The sequence below is a fragment of the Mauremys mutica genome, chromosome 19 (assembly GCF_020497125.1).
Source record: "Mauremys mutica isolate MM-2020 ecotype Southern chromosome 19, ASM2049712v1, whole genome shotgun sequence".
NCBI classification, from domain to species: Eukaryota; Metazoa; Chordata; order Testudines; family Geoemydidae; genus Mauremys; species Mauremys mutica.
In genome coordinates this window covers 8977137-8996053 of record NC_059090.1, presented here as the reverse complement: position 1 = coordinate 8996053, position 18917 = coordinate 8977137, and the positions used below count along the sequence as shown (strand labels likewise).

Here is an 18917-nt window from a genome sequence, read left to right as displayed (position 1 = left end):
CTGTCTTATGCCAGAGCTGAGTATAACCTAGACAGCATAGGAACATACTCCTACACAAAGCAGGCACATCTGTATACGGAACATAATAGTCTTAAATACACACAGACCAGGCATACAAACATAGCTACACACAATTCCTTCTCCTAATCTCATATCCAGGCATCTCTCTGTGTTGTGCTCTTTGCATAAAGACCCCTCCAGTCCACAAAGGAAGCATAGCACAGACATGCGATATGTAAGGGCATATACATATGATAAAATATATAAGATAGGCCTATACAATACACATGTATAGTACATAAAACAGGCCTGGACACATACATATATACATCTTGGAGTACATAGAACAGGCACATGCAGTTCACATGTATAGTCATATGTATGGCACCCAGGTAGGGCTTCTCTTTTTCAGGTTTTAGTTTTAGCAATTTTTGAGCTTTATGTAGCTGATTAAAAATCAGGGTTTGGGGCCTCTTTGTACTGTAATATTATGTACATTACTCTTTACAGTAGTATATACTGCAATGAGTAGTCGCTTTGTAATGTTCCTAAGTATGCTGTAGTACTGTTTCAAACAGCAGTATGTTAAAGTACTGGGCAAACTTTAGTGCACAGCAGCAGGGTCTACACAGAGCAATTAATAAGCAGCGTGTTAGTGAGCTTTAGAAATCATACCCCTGTAGTCTGCATTGAAAGAGACCTCAGGAGGTATCTAGTCCAACCCCTTGCTCAAGACAGGACCAACCCCAGCTAAATCATCCCAGCCAGGGCTTTGTCAAACTGGGCCTTAAAAACCTCTAAGGATGGAGATTCCACCACCTCCCTAGGGAACCCATTCCAGTGCTTCACCACCCTCCTAGTGAAATAGTGTTTCCTAATATCCAGCCTAGACCTCCCCCACTGCAACTTGAGACCATTGCTCCTTGTTCTGTCATCTGCCACCACTGAGAACAGCCAAGCTCCATCCTCTTTGGAACCCGCCTTCAGGTAGTTGAAGGCTGCTATCAAATCCCCCCTCACTCTTCTCTTCTGCAAACTAAACAAGCCCAGTTCCCTCAGCCTCTCTAGGCATGGCCCAATATCTAAACAAATACTTTGCCTCAGTCTTTAATGAGGCTAATGAGGAGCTTAGGGATAATGGTAGAATGACATATAGGAATGAGGATATGGAGGTAGATATTACCACATCCAAGGTAGAAGCCAAACTCGAACAGCTTAATGGGATGAAATCAGGGGGCCCAGATAATCTTCATCCAAGAATATTAAAGGAACTGGCACATGAAATTGCAAGTCCATTAGCAAGAATTTTTAATGAATCTGTAAACTCAGGGATTGTACCGTATAACTGGAAAATTGCTAACATAGTTCCTATCTTTAAGAAAGGGAAGAAAAGTGATCCGGGCAACTACAGGCCTGTCAGTTTGACATCTGTAGTATGCACGGTCTTGGAAAAAATTTTGAAGGAAAAAGTAGTAAAGGACATTGAGTTCAATGGTAATTGGGACAAAATACAACATGGTTTTACAAAAGGTAGATCATGCCAAACCAACCTGATCTCCTTCTTTGAGAAGGAAACAGATTTTTTAGACAAAGGAAATGCAGTGGATCTAATTTCAGTAAGGCATTTGATATGGTTCCACATGGGTAATTATTAGCTAAATTGGAAAAGATGGGGATCAATATGAAAACTGAAAGGTGGATAAGGAACTGGTTAAAGGGGAGACTACAACGGGTCATATTGAAAGGTGAATTGTCAGGCTGGAGGGAGGTTACTAGGGAAGTTCTTCAGGGATTGGTTTTGGGACCAATCTTATTTAATTTTTTTATTACTGACCTTGGCACAAAAAGTGGGAATGTGCTAATAAAGTTTGCAGATGACACAAAGCTGGGAGGTATTGCCAATACAGAGAAGGACCGGGATTTCATACAGGAAGATCTGGATGACCTTGTAAACTGGAGTAATAGTAATAGGATGAAATTTAATAGTGAAAAGTACAAGGTCATGCATTTAGGGATTAATAACAAGAACTATTGTTATAAGCTGGGGAGGCATCAGTTGGAAGTAACAGAGGAGGAGAAGGACCTTGGAGTACTGGTTGATCACAGGATGACTATGAGCAGCCAATGTGATATGGCCGTGAAAAAAGCTAATGCGGTCTTGGGATGCATCAGGCGAGGTATTTCCACTAGAAATAAGGAGGTGTTAGTACCGTTATACAAGGCACTGATGAGACCTCATCTGGAATATTGTGTGCAGTTCTGGTCTCCCATGTTTAAGGAGGATAAATTCAAACTGGAACAGGTACAGAGAAGGACTACTAGGATGATCCGAGGAATGGAAAATCTGTCCACATGCTCAGGGTTTAGCTGATCGCCATATTTGGAAGGAATTTTCCTCCAGGGCAGATTGGCAGAACCCCTGGAGGTTTCTCGCCTTCCTCTGCAGCGTGGGGCATGGGTCACTTGCTGGAAGATTCTCTGCACCTTGAAGTCTTTAAACCATGATTTGAGGACTTCAAAGGCTCAGACACAGGTTTGATACAGGAGTGAATGGGTGAGATTCTGTGGTCTGCATTGTGAAGGAGGTCAGACTAGATGATCGTAATGGTCCCTTCTGACCTTAAAGTCTATGATACTAAGTCATGTGCCTCAACCCCCTAATCACTTTAGTTGCCCTCCGCTGGACTCTCTCCAATTTGTCCACATCCTTTCTGTAGTGGGGGGCCCAAAACTGGACACAGTAGTCCAGATGTAACCTCACCAGTGCCGAATAGAGGGGAATAATCACTTCCCTCGATCTGCTGGCAATGCTCCTACTAATGCAGCCCAATATACCGTTAGCCTTCCTGGCAACAAGGGCACACTGCTGACTCATATCCAGCTTCTCATCCACTATAATCCCCAAGTCCTTTTCTGAAGAACTGACCAAACTTCTATGATTACTGCTCCATGTAGACAAGCCCTTAAATACAAAGTAACCATTTCTGGCGTTTATTGGATAAACACTGATTTTTTTTTAATTGGGATGTATTATCACTGTTTATCAATTAAAATGTAAAATCAGAAGCCCTATACATAGAAAGTCCCAGGCCCTATACACATTAAGGAATAGGGGGAAAGCAGAGAAAAAGATGATTCAAAAGTAATGCAGAAGGGAAGTCGCATCCAATCTAGCAAACAGCAGCTCAAGTCTTTGTGCTGTCCATTTTGTGCGGTTTGGGGAGGAAGAGGTGACTCAGTCACACAGACATTTTGCATCGGGCTGCACTTCTGAGAAAAGGTTGAGAACCGTTGCTCAGTGTGACCCTTTCCTCAGCAAAAGCAAAGCAAACACAGCTCTCTTGACGGTTCCCAAGTACCAGCTTCAATCAGGCACCATGATGACATCAACCTTGCTTTCGCAATTATTTAACCTCTGTCTTTCAGATCAGCAATGAACCAGCAAGGGTGACTAATACACACATCAGCTCTGGAAAGTTATCAACATACCGGACAGGGTGCCAGCACAGAGGAATGAGCTATTCTTTTGTGAGTTGATTCATTTTGTACTTGGGAAAAGAATGTATGAAACTGAACATCATTTTGCCCATACGAGGCTGCAGGGAGAGCTCCTTGTCTCATGAAAATGTCAATCCTTTTGTCACAAAGCTTCAAATACAGCAAGGACAGCTGCTTGTTCTTATTTCGTGTGTTACTTTGATTCCCCCTATATTACCCACACAGGCAGGGGAAATATGGACCCTCATCTCCTAAACATCTGCAATAAACATGCCCAATCTTCAAGACATATACTGACAGGATGGCATTATAACGGAGTCTCTGAGTCAACCCCAGACCTAATTAGCATAATTAATGACAGGGAGGCAGAATCCTTGCAAGATCCATACCAATGAACACTACCACAGCAATGTCTGGACAGTTATGGATTGTTCAAGAGGTGAATTCTGTCTCTTGAAGTCTTTAAACTATGATTTGAGGAGTTTGGTAACTCACCCAGAGTCTAGGGGTCTATTTCAGGAGTGGGTGGGTGAGGTTCTGTGGCCTGCAATGTGCAGGAGGTCAGACTAGATGATCATGATGGTCCCTTCTGACCTTCAAAGTCTATGAATCTATAAGAGCAAATCAGATCATGTGTGAAACAAATAAGTTGTATGCTAGGTATAGTGTCATAGAAATTCTGAATTTCACTGGAAATATCAGCAATCATCCTTTGGCCATCACATCCCCGCTTTTAACTAGAGATGACCTTGAGTCACGACGTTGGGATTTTGAATCCGATCTGAAAAGATTCCCCCCAAAGTTCTTCTGTTCTGGATACAGTATTCCAGTTTGGCTTATTAGAGAGAAAGGGGGACAGCTGCAAAGTTTGGATCCAGACCCCAAATTTCCCTAGCATTCAGCAGGGGAGGGTGGAATTCCAAATCCAGTGCTCTGGTTTGGGTCCATCTCTGCCTTCAATATAACCCATGGACGGTTTGTTTCACAGGTCCCTAGGAGAAAATTCACATGCATCTCCTAATTGAAGGATCAAGGCACTGGCTGTGTAAATCTTCACATAAGAGAAACTCTTGGCCTTCCAGATGGTAAGGTGGTGGGATAATTCATCAGAAAAAAGTTAGTCTGAGTCAACAAGGTCTTTTCCTTGACAGCCAGAGTTTGTGACAAGAAAGTAAAATAACCCAGAAGCATATGGAGAAACTCCCCCATTGTGGAGATTCTGGGCATAGAGCCCACCTTTCCCTGGATGCATTCCCCACCCCACATCCCCATACACAGCCCTGTGAGCACCTGTGCAATTTAACTCTTTGCTCACCAGGAACAAGCTAATGCCCCAGGGCCCTATAATGAAAAATGTATAACTCTCAGTTACCTAGCCCATCAGGAACACTTCTTTGCTCCAAACCTGGATGGGGTGGATGTCCCCTTGCAGTAGGTGGAGGTGGGAAATCTGACTAGACAAGGTCAGCCTTACAGTTTACAGGATTCCAAGCATAAGCGAGGAGCCAGGCTGTTACAGGAGAGCAAGCAGCGAATTGCCCCTGCTGTCATTCTGCTGTCCGATAGGTCTGTCCAGTGAGCTGTGCTTTCAGCATGCCAAGACCCACGAAATAAAATTTCTAAGAAGTCAGGTGGGTCACTGAGGACCGAGTTAATGTGGGCCTGACAGGCCAATTAGGTTAGCTGGCTGCACTTGGAGGGTGGGCCAGACTTAATTAAAGAAGAGTCCCAGCTGGGAGAGGAACCAGGTGGTTAGTTTAAAGGCAAGAAATTTGGAGCATAAAGGAGCTATAGACTCAGTAGATGAGGCTGTTTCACCATAAAATAGAAGAAGAAAAAGAAGGGGCTGCAGCAACAAGAGATTAAAACGATTCAGCCATTCTCTGGGACGAGACAGTGGAGAGACCCTAGTCTCTAGATTTTTGTAATGTGCTCAATAAACCCCACATGTCAAACAATGCCTCTAGATGTAGCAAAGACCTGTGAACCCTGTGCAAGAGAATCGTGTGGTCTTCAGGTGGAAAAAATGCTGCAAATGTTTTCTACCTACTGCATTAAAGAGATTTATGGGTAAAAATTCAACCAGCCCCCCAAGTGACTTAGGCACCTTTTTGAAATGTTACCCCTATGAATATTTCCCTCAAGAGTTACCAGTGAAGAAAGTGAGCCAGGATTCATCCCTAGAGTAATTCTTTTGAAGTCAAGTCAGCAGCAGTGAATGTGACCTATTTATTCATTATTTATTTATTAACCCTTTGTTCCTCAATAGTACCTTTCACCTGAAAAGATCAAAGCCTGTTGTAGACACTAATGTATAAAAGCCTCATTGAACCATTGTGAGGCAGGGAAGTATCAACCCCCCTTTTAGAAATGAGGTGGGGGAAACTGAGGCACAGAACAATTAAATGACTTCTGCATGGTCATACAGTGAGACAGGGCAGAGCTGGGAAAAGAAGCCAAGAGTCCTGAATCCTCATCTTTTTCTCTAACCACTAGTTAGATATAGACCCTGTCTTCGAGAGGTCACAAATACTCCTTCCCCAGGGAAGATTTTCTGACCTTCTTTGAACACAGAGTGGTGGGGTGAGGGTGTCTCTAATTCACAGACAAGGCTGGCACTCATATGGGGCAACACAATGTACCTCTTTGCACCCCAACAATATTCCAGGAAATGCTACATCTTGAAGGTGTAGTCAGTTGTTGCTTTTTTTATTTATACTGTAGTAAAACCTCAAGACCCCTGCAAGAATTAGCCTGGCTGTGCTGAATACTCTCTACACACATAGTAAGAGATAGTCCCTGCCCTAGAGAATTTACAATGTAATAGTAACAAGCCAGACAATGGAAGGGCTACCTGATGGTAGCATGCTAAACTGATGCTCTTCTTTAGCTCGAGTGTCTTGAGAGTCCAAAGTGCCTGTGTTCTGCTGGCTCCTGCTGCATGTGTGTGGTCTAGATGCCAGTGCTGTTGTTGTTTTTTGGAGCTACAAAAGGAAACATTTTTGTTCATCTCACAAGAGAGCTCTTCAAAGAGAGACAGATGCTGGAAAAAGTGCACACAGCAACTGCAGAGCTCCCTGTGTTCTATAGGTTTTGAAATGGGAAGTTACAATTACAGACCATGCCAAGCTTTCTTATTTCACACGTATGTGAATCTCGTAAGGGACCAATAGCTCTGCCTGGAGCCAGGAATAGCATGGGCAGCTTCCCCACATGCAGCCTTGCCAATGCACTTTAGCGAGGACCTGCAGCACATATGCTGTAACATCAACTGCTATGCAGGTCTGCTAGTGTCTCTTACTTCTCAGCAAGCCTGCTATTCCAGCTCTGGGCCACTCTTGAACATCATGTGGTGATGTGGGATATCTTGGGCATTAGTAGACAGAACCAGAGCACACTTATTTAGTGCTGACCCCAGGCTTCCAGCTTACTGTTGACTAGAAGTCCCTGGAATAAAGCAGAGACCGATCAGAGGCACAGGATGACATTAGTGCTCTGTTTTAATTTCAGCATGTAGCCAGAAACTGCCAGTTATGTCAGATTCTATGGACCAATGGAGACTAAGAGGAGGCTACCGCTTCCACGATTGTTAACACTTGTATGAACTGACCAGAACTGGAACCCAGAGTGCAGATCCTCAGCTGGGGTAAACTTGCAAACCTCCCAAATCTCAGTGGAGCTATACCAGCCTGCACCAGTTGATGGTCTGCCCCCAGTCATCAAAGACAATAGGCTATAATCTGCTGATCCATGCCAGCCTCCCCAACTGGCTCTTTAATGTGTTTTGTATTTTCTAGGAAAGGAAACATGAGGGAATTTCAGCACAGAATACGGGGCTTGATTCTTCTTACATCTGATTTACACTAGTGTAACTCCACTGATTTTAGTGGAGTATCTCCTGATCTACACATCTGAGAGAGCAGAATTAGGCCCTTTATGTTAATCTTTTACTTGTTCTCTCTTTTTAAAACATCTGCACTTGCAACAGCTAAGAAGAGTCAGAAGAGCAGACAGTTTGCATCAATTTCCTCCGTGTCACCATCTTTTGCTGCTATTGTGGAAGCAAAGCACCGCTCTGGCTATTTCAGTCCACAGATCCATCCATCAGCCCCAGCTGGTGACCATATGATCAGTCCCTCTTATGAGCCAGAGAGATATTTGTCCTTCTTTGTTTGACTTCTGCATGCAAAACTGTGCTCACCTAAACCTGCCTGCCCACTGCAGCACCTGGGTGCAACACGTAGTTCCCTTTAGGTCTGCAGAACAGACCCAGACTGACAATAAACAATTTTTGGGAAAAGCACAACTCGACTCAATTAGAATTTCCTCCATGAATAGCTCCCTATGTCAGAACTTAAGGCCCCAATTCATAGGGAAATCTGGGACTCATTTCCTCTGGAATTGCTAGTTATTTACAGAGAGAAAGTGCGGCATTCTGGTTTTGTTTTCTGGATTGGGTGGGGACACGGTGTGCTTTGCTGCTTACTCTGATGGGCTGGATTTGTGCTGAGCTGGTAGTGAGAGGATACAGATTTTGTTTCTTAGTGTTACCACTTGCTCCAGATCTTTCCTTGCCTCAGGGAGGGGCTAGTGCTGTGAATATCTGATCAGCTGCTGGAGATTACCACACCTTAGTGCCCAAACTGATGGCTCCACTGGCTTCTTATCAAAATCCTGGGGTGTACCCAATTTATATAGAATGGAACAAAGTGCAGCCACCTTCCCTCTTTGGTAAGAAGCCCCCAGCCTGTGCTTTTCCACTTTGATCTGAGGACGCTCTGCCTACAGAGATGACAGTTCTGAGCCTATGTGGGCCACAATCATTAGCCCATAGCCCATATTTTGGGCACAACTGCCTTAGATCCACATGCAGCCGCCTATACTCATGCTCAGTAGTACCTCGCTGTACACTGATTTCGGTGCTCTATTGATGGAGAATTCAAGGGTAGTAAAGATGGCACAATCTGGCCCTTAGATGGCAATTATGATGTGGTCAGACTAGATCACAATGGTCTCTTCTGGCCCGATGAGTTATGAATCTATTAAACTAACCCCCCAGACCTACAGACAGTTTTCATATGATCAGGGGGTTTGTCTCACTTGCAAATGCCTAACCCTTTCCACATGCTGCTTCTTCTGATCTCAAGTGCAAACAAGATTGGATGCCTATGGCATTTTACTTGCCACCGCCCTCCCACTCAACCAGTGTCTGTCTATCTCCCTGCTGTTTGACCTCCATTGCTAAGCCCATGTCAGGACCCAGTTGAGAATTTCACTGTGCTTTTCCTGCACTTGCTAACAGGATATACTCGTCCTTTATGTGGACAGCCTTCTCGAAGTCCAAGTAAATTATATCTGCTGCTTTGCTCCTGTCAGCTCTCATTGTCACATCCTTGAGGGAATTAATTGGATTAGTTAAGCATCGTGCTCTCTGTATAAATCCACACTGACTGTCCATGACCAGTCTGTGCCTGTCCGAACATTCTAAACCAGGAACTCTTGAATTGTTCCCCTCACATTGGTCACACTGCAGTCTTTCAGAGGTGTCCTGTTAAGAAAGAGCATCAGGTTATGACTTCTCTCTCTGGTCCACAGCACTTCTGTTGCCAGTGCTGAGTTTCACAGGTTCTTTTCTTTCCTTTTCCAGGTGTATCAAGATTCTGGGATGCTGGCCTCAGGCTGCCCTGGGATCATCTCTCTTTCCTACAACCTATTCTATGTGATCCTTTATTCCAGTCCCTTTTGGGTTCAATGCATGCATACAAGGAAATTTTCCTTCACTTTGGTTTCCTTTGCTTTCTGAGCCAAAAAAAGCCATCGATTATCCCAGCAGTAGCCACCCCTCGTCACCAATGTTACCCCTGCCAAGTGGCCCAGCAGTCTGTCTCAGAAGCCTCTAGCTCACGTGCTGTTGCTATTATGGGAAGGATTACAGGCATCTCCAAAAACTCACAACATGAGCCCCACTGAAGGAGATGCACATGATTTTAATAAATGATCCTCTCCCACCCTAGCACTTTTCTGTACAGCACATTGCATGGACAACATCTTTTATTTGTCATTGTGTCTTCTGCAAATTTCTGTAGCGGAGATGCTGGAGCCTCAGTTTCAGTTTGGATTAGCACTCACAAGTCTGTATATATGTTGGAGATGGGCCTGAACTTTGTGGGGTTTGAGAATCTGAACCCAGATGGGGCTCCATAGGGTGTGAGTGCATGATTTCTTCATCAGTAGCACTGACCTGGTGACTTATATCCCTGACCTTTCACTCTCTATCCTCCCCACCAGCCACAGGATTTTCTTTCCACTCCTAGTACATTTCTTTCTCAGAGAAAAGCCCATTTCCTGAGCTACTGCTAAGGTGCCTTTGAAGGCTCCCTATTTCCATACCAGGTCTTTCTCAATCATATACAGTCTGAGATCAGAAATCTTTCCCAAAACAATGTTTCAGGGCAAACAAAGACCCCAGTTCAGCTAAGCACGTCCGTATGTGCTTAACTTTGGCTGAATCCCCTCCAGCAGCTCCTGACACTTCAGTCTCCTAGTCTTGGATAGGCCAAGTCCAGTGCTTCTAAATGATAATTTGTTTGGAGAGTCAAATCAAGACCACCCCCCTCCCCCCACCCACACACACACACTTCCATTGGTGGCCAGAAATTCCAAAAAAACAAAACCATCCATCCTTTCCCCAGAGCTCAAAGCGCTTCATATGCTTTTCGCCCTCCTCAGGCTCCCCCAATCACCTTCAAAGCAGGGCTTCACAAGTCCTAGTGAGCTCTTCCTCAGGACTTCCAATGGCATTACAGAGCCAGGGCCTGAAGCCCTCTCAAATCCCCAGTTCTCTCTGAGCAGAGTTGTTCTGTCAGGCTCCCTCCAAACACAGGGTTTCCCTTCAGTCCTTTCCTCTCTCTGTAGACCCCCTTTAAAGAAGCATAAAATGAAACAAGTGATTAACATCAATCAGACTTCCTAATTATCTCACATAAGTGCCTGCAGATCATGTTTCAGACCCATTGCTTTAATTGAGTTACAGGTCCTCCTGTGAGGTAAAATACGCACCTACCATCTTATTGTCACATCTAAGGGAATTCAAAATGGTGCCTTTCTAAAAGTTTCCTCCTGCCATGGCAGGTACTGTAAATGTTTAGTGCTGGGATCTTTCATTAGGAGAAAGTCCTGTAAACAAGGCTAGTATTTCAGCTCCTTTTACTTAGTTTTTTCTTTCCTAACACTACATGTGTACGAGCAGATCTGTCTACCATTGTACATCTGCAATGGCAACTTTCAGAAGGGGATAATCTGGAACTGCATGAGTTTTATCAAAGTTTGTCTATTGTCAAAACCACAAACCACTTTCAAATAAAGCTGCACCTCTCTGGCCATTTCTTGGGCCTTCTTCCTGGCCCACTGTGGAGACGCTTCCACCTAGTCCTGTTACAGAAGAACTACCCTGCTCCCTATGGGTCTCTTTATCTACTGAGCTCAGAGGTTGGCCATTTATCAGCTGATGCTGTTCAGTCTTGTGACCCTTTCTTGCATGTGTCTGCAATTGTTAGTTGCTGAGGCTGCACCTAGGTAGAAGGGTTAGCCCCTTCCCTGTCAGTCAACTGACTGGGGAATGGGGCTCTGCCTCCCATCTCATGGTGCAATACAACCTCATGTCCCAGTTCTGGGATTGGATAACCTCGGTGGCCCTCACACACGTACAGAGTTCTAAGGGCAGGATCAGAGTCTTACTTCTCAAATGCCGTGCCGAGCTAAATGATAACTAACAGCAGAGGGAGAGAGGAAGTAAGTTATAAGGACAAAGGAGAAAATGTGGCCCAGATCCTCCAAGGATTTTGCTTAGGTCCACTGACTTCCCTGGAGTTACTCTGATTTACACCAGCTGAGTAGCTGGCACTATTTTTTTTCAGATGAGCTTTGAAATCAGGAGAGGCAGTAAGGCACAGGTATAGGGAGGCTGCCCTGAACAGCAGGGGCTGCAGAGCAGAAGGACAAACAGTGTGGCAAGGCGGTGGGAAAGTTAGCAAAGAGGCCAGTGATAACATGAGCAGATGCCGAGAGGGCAAGAGGCAAGTCCTGAACAATCAGTGTTAGTAGATACGTGTTTTGTTTGCTTTGCATTGCAAACCAGATTTCTCCATCTGCAGCCTCTTGGCTTTCACTGTATGACATTAGGACCCAGTGTCAGACTTTAGGGCGCTCTTTGGTGGGGCAAAGCTGACTCATTTTTGATAGTCAGACCAGATGAATCCTATTAGCACCCTTCAGGAACATAAAAAGGCTGAAGTCCCTCTCTGAGCCAAAAGGGAGGGACAGGAGACCCTGCCGGGAGGAAACCCTAAGAACACCCTATTCACGAGGAAGCTTGGGGTGGGGGGGATAAGGCCCAGATCCTCAAAGCTATTGAGGCTCCTCACTTCTACTGATTTCATTTCAAGCCTCAATCCCTTTGAAGATCTGGGCCTAAGTGTTTGAGTACAGCCCTGCTTTACATCGAGAATAAAGGCAAGCCTCAAGAACAGGGTCAATGTGGGCAATAACAGCCCATTGTTTTGCTGCTGTGTTAGGAGCAGGATGACACTTCCACCTGTTTGCAGATAGACAGTACAGCACGGTTACCCATCCCCATCTTTTCAGCCTCATCCAAAGTAACAGCAAAGTGATTATTTTGTCCTTGACCAGAAAAAAACGCAGCTTTGTTCTATTTGTTCCTATCAAATTTTTTTTTTAAGGGCTGTGAGGATTTTATACCACATGCCCATGTTTATTACCATATAAAATTCCCTGTTTGCCTAAACCCCACCCAGGCACTTGTACACACCTGCATAAGTCTATAATTTTCCCTTATGAATCATCTATATCATCGGATCACACCCAAGTTACCAGAACTGAAGGAAATGGCAAGCTCATTACACTAGTTTTCATCCTCCAATTTTCAAATAAAAGGATTTTTATTGCCTTGCTGAATCGCAAGTATTAAAAAAAATGACAGGCGAAAGAACATGTAAAATTAATTAATTAAATACACAGAACAAAAGGGAGTACAAAGGGAATGAGAGCTAGTAAATGACTTGTTAAGGAGCTGTCGGGACCTGTCCTGCAGTGGTTAGACCTAGCTTACCTGTATTATCATCCCCAAGCATTAAAAATCATGAATCAAGCCCCCACAAAATCAAGAGATTGGCTTAAAAATCATGAGATTTAAAACATACATTTTGGGTTCCATTTATTTGCTTTCTGGTTTTTGAGTCTTGGAGGGGGACATTCGGGTCATATTTTCAAGCATTTCTCTACAACCATGAGGGTAGAAACTTACAATTTTTTAAGGAAAGCTGAGATTCTCTCATCACTCGCAGAGCTGGGGCTTTAAGAAAACCAAGAAATATCACGAGTTGGCAACACTACTCACTCTGCTTCATGTTATCCCTTATGATTATGGCCTTGTACTCCAGTTGATAGCTCAGGCAAACACGGCAATGAGAGACATGCCCCAGCTTCTGGAGTCACACGATTAGCTGAGAGTGATCTGGTATTTAAAAAAAAAGTCAATTTCTAGCCCTTGTGGTTGTAGAGTAAAGCTTGAAGATATGTCTCTAAAAACTGAGGCATCTAACTCCCACTGGAAATACCAACAGGAGTGTAGGTGCCTAAATACCTTTGAAAAAAAAGAACACAAATAAAAATACAATATTTTACATTTGTAATGATGATTTTTAAGCTAATCTCATGATTCGTGATTTCTGAACACTTGGGGCTGGCGATATGGCTTAAGCAATACACCTAGGGATGAATTTTACCCTCACTATGGACTAAGGCAGGGTTTCTCAAACAGGGGTCGCCGCTTCTGTAGGAAAAGCCCTGGTGGACCGGGCCAGTGTGTTTACCTGCCCTGTCCGCAGGTCCGGCCGATCACGGCTCCCACTGGCCACGGATCGCTGCTCCGGGCCAATGGGGACTTTGGGAAGCAGTGCGGGCCGAGGGGCTTACTGGCCGCTGCTTCCAGCAACTCCCATTGGCCTGGAGCAGCGATTCGCAGCTAGTGGGAGCCACGATCGGTCGGACCTGCAGACAGGGCAGGTAAGCACACCGGCCCAGCCCACCAGGGGCTTTCCCTACAGAAGCGGCGACCCCTGTTTGAGAAACCCTGGACTAAGGCCTGCTGTCCTTACTTGAGCAGACTTCCGACCACAATAAATGAGAATTCTGTTTGGGTAAGAACTGGGAATAGCTGCATTTAGTCCTGTGAGCCATGCAAGGGAATAGTGAGAAATGCATGTTAAATTGTTCCACAGTAAGAATCCAGAATACTCCAGTTTACCAAAGAGATACTGCAGTGTTTGGGAGCATTACTGGAAAGTACAAGAACAAGACAACCTTCATGTGGTGCTTCTGTTAAGTGCTGGTGTTTTTTGCGCTCTGTGTTTTGTGCAAATATCAATGTCATCAATGGGCCACTGGATGTTGATTTACCGACCTCCCAGTGAATGTAGCAACGATTATACTTCCTCAAACTGCCTTTCCAGGACCAAAAAAGAACAGTTGGACCAATCCTTCCAATACGCCAGCTTAATGTAGAAGGGATATCCAGGGAAAAAGTGGATTACCTCTTGAGGATCCTCAAAGACCATCACATTGACATTGTGGCCCTCCAAGAAACACATGTGAAAGAAGAAGATAAAGCTAGCAGACATAAAATCTATGGCTATTCTAAAATCGCTGCTGTCAACCATCCAAAACATGGGCTAGCAGTGTACATCCGAAATGGGTTAGAGGATGTGGAAGTTTTGGAAGAATCATTGACCAGTGGAAGAGAGATCAACATGGTTAGAATTAGGGGCATCATTATAGTAAACATATACAAGCCACCTAACATCATCTGGCCTGATCCCATCTGACCTTCCCTTCCTCATCTGGCCATCTACATAGGTGACTTTAACAGCTATCATGAAGACTGGGGATACTGCTCAAATGACACAGCCAGGGAGCAGATCACAGAATAGGCCTCCCTTGAAGACCTCCACCTGCTCTATGATCTGAAGCAATCTGGATCTTTTTGGTCTGCAAGGTGGACAACGGATCACAACCCTGACCTGCGTTTTGTGACCTGTAATAGTGCAGTGTCCCACTAGCCACAACAAGAACCATCCTGAGTCACTTCCCGCATAGTCAACATCACCCAATCATCCTCCAGACTGGCCTGGAAGCGCCTCTTCTGCAGTCTGTGCCAAAGCCATGTTGGAATTTGCACAAGGCTGACTGGCCTGCCTACACTTCAGAAACAGAATCTCGGATCCCACAGCTCAAACCAATACCTAGAAACTTCGGTTGTTTTACAAACATCCTAAAATTGACTGCTAAGAAGTACATCCTGCATGATCACTGCAAGGCTTTCACCCCCTGCTGGACAAAAGAATCCGAATCTCCCCTGAGGGAATATGAAAAGAGTGGCAACCCAGATAAAGCCAGTGTGCAGCTTGAGTCCTTGAATTCAGCGTGCCTGGAAAGAGAGCGTTGAAAGCCTTGATTTCACTCATTCAAGCAGTAAGGCATGGGCTCTTTTGCAGCAACTTGGAGGATCCCAGCCAGTAAAGCAACGCTCAGCAAAGGTGACAGCAAATGCTGTTGCCTCTCATCTTCTTTCTAACAGCAAGACGCCGACAGACAAGATTATATGCTAGGAGGTCTAGCAGGAACTCCACAGAAACCTTCAACAATGCCTGGAGGAATCCCCACTCTCTTCCCCATATTCTGTCAAGGAGATCAATGTTGCACTGTTGGAAACCAAAAGCCAGAAAGCTACAGGAGTTGATGACTTTCCTCCAGAGTTTCTCAAGAATCTGGGAAGATGGGTATGGGAATGGCTGGCGGCGCTTTTTACTGCCATGCATAGAACTGGAGAAGTGCCAACCAGCTGGTGACAGGCAACTGTGTTTGCCCTACTGAAGCCTGGGACACCCCCAGAGGACGCAGCCAGCTACCGCCCCATCTCTCTCCTCTCAACCACCAGCAAGCTCATGGAACGGGTGCTGCTCCCCATCTGTCTGATATTATTGAAGATGTCCTCCCAGTGGAGCAGGCAGGATTTTTCCCAAAGAGGAACTGCTGTGACCAAGCAGCTTCACTTACCAGCCACACTGAGGCAGGATTCCAACATATGTTGAAGATAGGAATCACCCTTGTTGATCTGTCCTCGGCATACGACACTGTCTGGAGACAGAGCCTCCTCCTCAAGGTCTCCTGCGTCATTCACTGCCGGCGAATGATCCACCTCTTGGTGGCAATGACAGGGGACTGCTGCTTTAAGGTACCCCTTAATGGCCAGATCAGTAGACCAAGAACTCTTAACTCGGGCATCCCTCAGGGCTCTGTCCTGGCCCCAATACCTTTTAATCTTTACACCGCAGATTACATCAGTGACAGAGTCCAGGAAATTCATGTATGGGGATGGTATTGCCCTAGCTGTTCAGCATCCAAGCCTCCATACCATCAGCTGCACCCTAACCCGAGATCTTAGCACAATGGCTGATTATTTCCAATGCTGGAAATTTAGGCCTAATCCAAAATAAACCCATGGTAACTGCTTTCCACCTGCACAATAAAATGGCTAATAACAAACTTGATGTGCAGTTCTGCGGTGAGAGTGTCAGGCACAAAGCTAATCCAAAGTATATTGGTGTTACACTGGACAGGAGTTCGACCTTTTGACAACACCCGCACGATAAGGTCAGGTCTTGTGTCGCACTTATCAGAAAATTGGCTGGAACATCATGGTGCTCCAGTCCAAGGACCCTACGAACCGCAACACTTGCCTTGGTATATTCTGCAGCTAAATATTGTGCACCAGTGTGGTCTCACAGCCGTCACACTCAACTCCTTGACACTCAACTCAATAATACTATGTGCATAGTGTCAGGGATGCTCAAATCTACTCCAGTTGACTGGCTTCCAGTCTGATCGCACATCCAGCCTCCACAGATTAGAAGGGCTGCTCAGTCATCTCACTTTCTTAATCATGTCAACGCAAATACAAGGATCCACTGCACCATGATTGCATAACCCGCCAAAAACTAGATTAAAATCCCGTAACCCTTTATGGAACTGTATCAAGATCCTTACACCTAACTTTGATGCTGAGGCTCAATGGAGAGTCACATGGAGCACTTTGACCACTCAAAACAAACAGCTCATTGTTGATCCTGTTGAGGAACCACCAGGTTTTGATTTATGTCAGAAAGACTGGTGCAGATTGAATCACATCAGGACATCTCATGAGAGATGTGGACAAACACTCTTTAAATGGAAAATGAGACAAACACCTGTATGCAACTGTGGTCACCAGGCACAAACAATAGAGCACATCATATCTGAATGTCCCCTTCATTCTTTTGCCGGGGGCCTGAAGGACATTCACCAGCTCACTGCTGCAGCAATGTGCTGGCTATCAAACTTAGATATAAATTTGTAGTTGTTGCTACCTACCCAAACCATGCAGAAGAAGAAGACTGGAAAGTACTGTAATATTTTTTTCTAAAAGCAATACAACCGACAATAGATATAGATGAATAGATCTAGACAAATACATGATGATGGCTGTTTTTCTTTTAACTTTTGCTCATATGTAAAGGAATTTGCTCCCAATTTAATAGACATAATATATGGCTGACAGCATGTAGTTGAAGTGATAGGCTTTCTAGTTCCTAGTAATATGCCCCCTTCTCTCTTAAACTTCTAGTCAAATTATGGCCCTTCTCATTGCTAAACTGTTGAAATAGGCAAAGAAAGACATACCAACCTTTTTGTGATCCAATCTGAAAATCAGTGAAGGAATGAAACTTGCTCTCCTCATGGATGACTGACATTCTTCTAGGTTTGCTTCATAGCTGAGTTGTGTGGTTGCTGAGAAAGGTGCTTACAACCCCTGCATGTGTGTTTGTTCGTTTGGGACTAAATTGTTAAGTCATTACACTGGAGTTACTTTGTCTTCTGTCATAGGCTGGCTGGCCCCTCAAGGGCAGTTGGGTTCAGCCTTGCCTGTGACATAGCAGTTGTCCCCCCCACTGCTCCTGATCAGGTGGCTTAATGACCATTAGTGGCCCCAGCTGTGAAAGGCTCAGGGAGGGTTACATAAAGAGAGAGGTGGACAAGACCCAGGAGAAAGGAGCAAAGGGAGCACTGGCTCTTGGGGAAGAGTTTGGTGGAGGCGGGCTAGGGAGAACTACAGGGAGTGGGGCAGGCTTCTGAGAGAGGGCGTCTAATAAGTAGGGAGGGCCCTGGGTGCAGCTGCTGGAGTCCATGGGTGATACGGTGGGGAAACCTGCTTAGAAGAAGAGCCCTGGGAGGCAGTGTACAATCTAAGGAGCAAAGGAGGAACTCTGCAGTGCTTGAGAATAGAGCTGCAGAGCAGGGAACTTCAACATACCCCATGCCTGGCAGAAGGAAGGATCACTTGTTTAGCTGTTTATTTTGATACCTTAGTTGTCCTTTTATTACCCTGGAAGAGGAATGAACTGAAAGGCAACCTGACCAGAGGGCTGAGTCATGGAAGATGTAAACAGACAGGCCCTCTTGGGGCCAAAGATGCATTCACCAGAGAGTGCTAGAGATGAGGACCTATGCCATGCCATGACCCGACACTAGCAGGCACCATGATGGTGAGTGAAACCGCTTCCATCTTCAACTGGGCAAAATTTCTATTGAAATTTTCTTGAGGCAAAAATGGGGCGAGCACCTCAGGGCCCAGCCCTTGCTCTGGCTTACACTCTCCTTTCTGAGTAGTGCCTGAATTCAGAGGAGTAAATGGTTATCACACCCATCCACGTCTCTCAATTTACTTAGGCATTCTCTATAGTCAGAGTTCCAGCAGTTTCACTAAATAAGTGACTTTTAAACCAACTAAGTTAAACTGAGGTGGACATTCGTAATGTGATTTGTCTGTCTTGTATCCATTTTTAGGCTGACTTTATCCATATCAGTACAAAATTGTTCTGATATTGATTTAAAGTTAAACCAATGCAAGGTTGAGCATTGGCCTGCTAAACCCAGGGTTGTGAGTTCAATCCTTGAGGGGGCCACTTAGGGAGCTGGGGCAAAAACCAGTACTTGGTCCTGCTAGTGAAGGCAGGGGGCTGGACTCGATGACCTTTCGAGGTCTCTTCCAGTTCTAGGAGATTGGTATATCTCCAATTATTATTAACTTGCCATGTACACAAGGCTTTATGTTATGAATTCTTTGAGGCAAAGATCACCTTTTCATTTGAGGTGTGTACAGTGCTTAATACAATGGGGCCTAATCCCCGATTAGGAACTTGAGGTGTTTTGTGATGGCTGCCATCTTGGCCTACACAGTGGTGATTGAATCAGTGATCTGCCGAGCTTTAAAAACAAAAAATCAGTGAGCTGCTGTAGCTAAAGGG

The 18917-nt window shown here is 44.9% G+C and overlaps 1 protein-coding gene and 1 long non-coding RNA gene across 4 annotated transcripts in view; one reads left to right on the top strand and one right to left on the bottom strand.

Moving 5' to 3' along the window:
- Nucleotides 1-5692, bottom strand: part of MYL10 (myosin light chain 10) — an 84677-nt gene extending 78985 nt beyond the window's left edge. Inside the window, exon 1 of one of the 3 annotated variants that reach the window (XM_044993872.1) lies at nucleotides 5650-5692. In XM_044993872.1, the coding sequence (XP_044849807.1) occupies nucleotides 5650-5676 (27 nt within the window). In that variant the 5' untranslated portion in view covers nucleotides 5677-5692. Of the gene's footprint in view, nucleotides 1-4870; nucleotides 5096-5649 lie in introns of those variants that run through there. The other 2 variants (XM_044993874.1, XM_044993876.1) reach the window with 2 other exon arrangements.
- The window catches only part of LOC123353090, a 70513-nt gene that overhangs the window by 24919 nt on the left and 26677 nt on the right, over nucleotides 1-18917 (top strand). Inside the window, exons 2-3 of the long non-coding RNA XR_006574394.1 lie at nucleotides 3427-3528; nucleotides 4487-4583. This is a non-coding gene — a long non-coding RNA (uncharacterized LOC123353090). The remainder of the gene's footprint in view (nucleotides 1-3426; nucleotides 3529-4486; nucleotides 4584-18917) is intronic.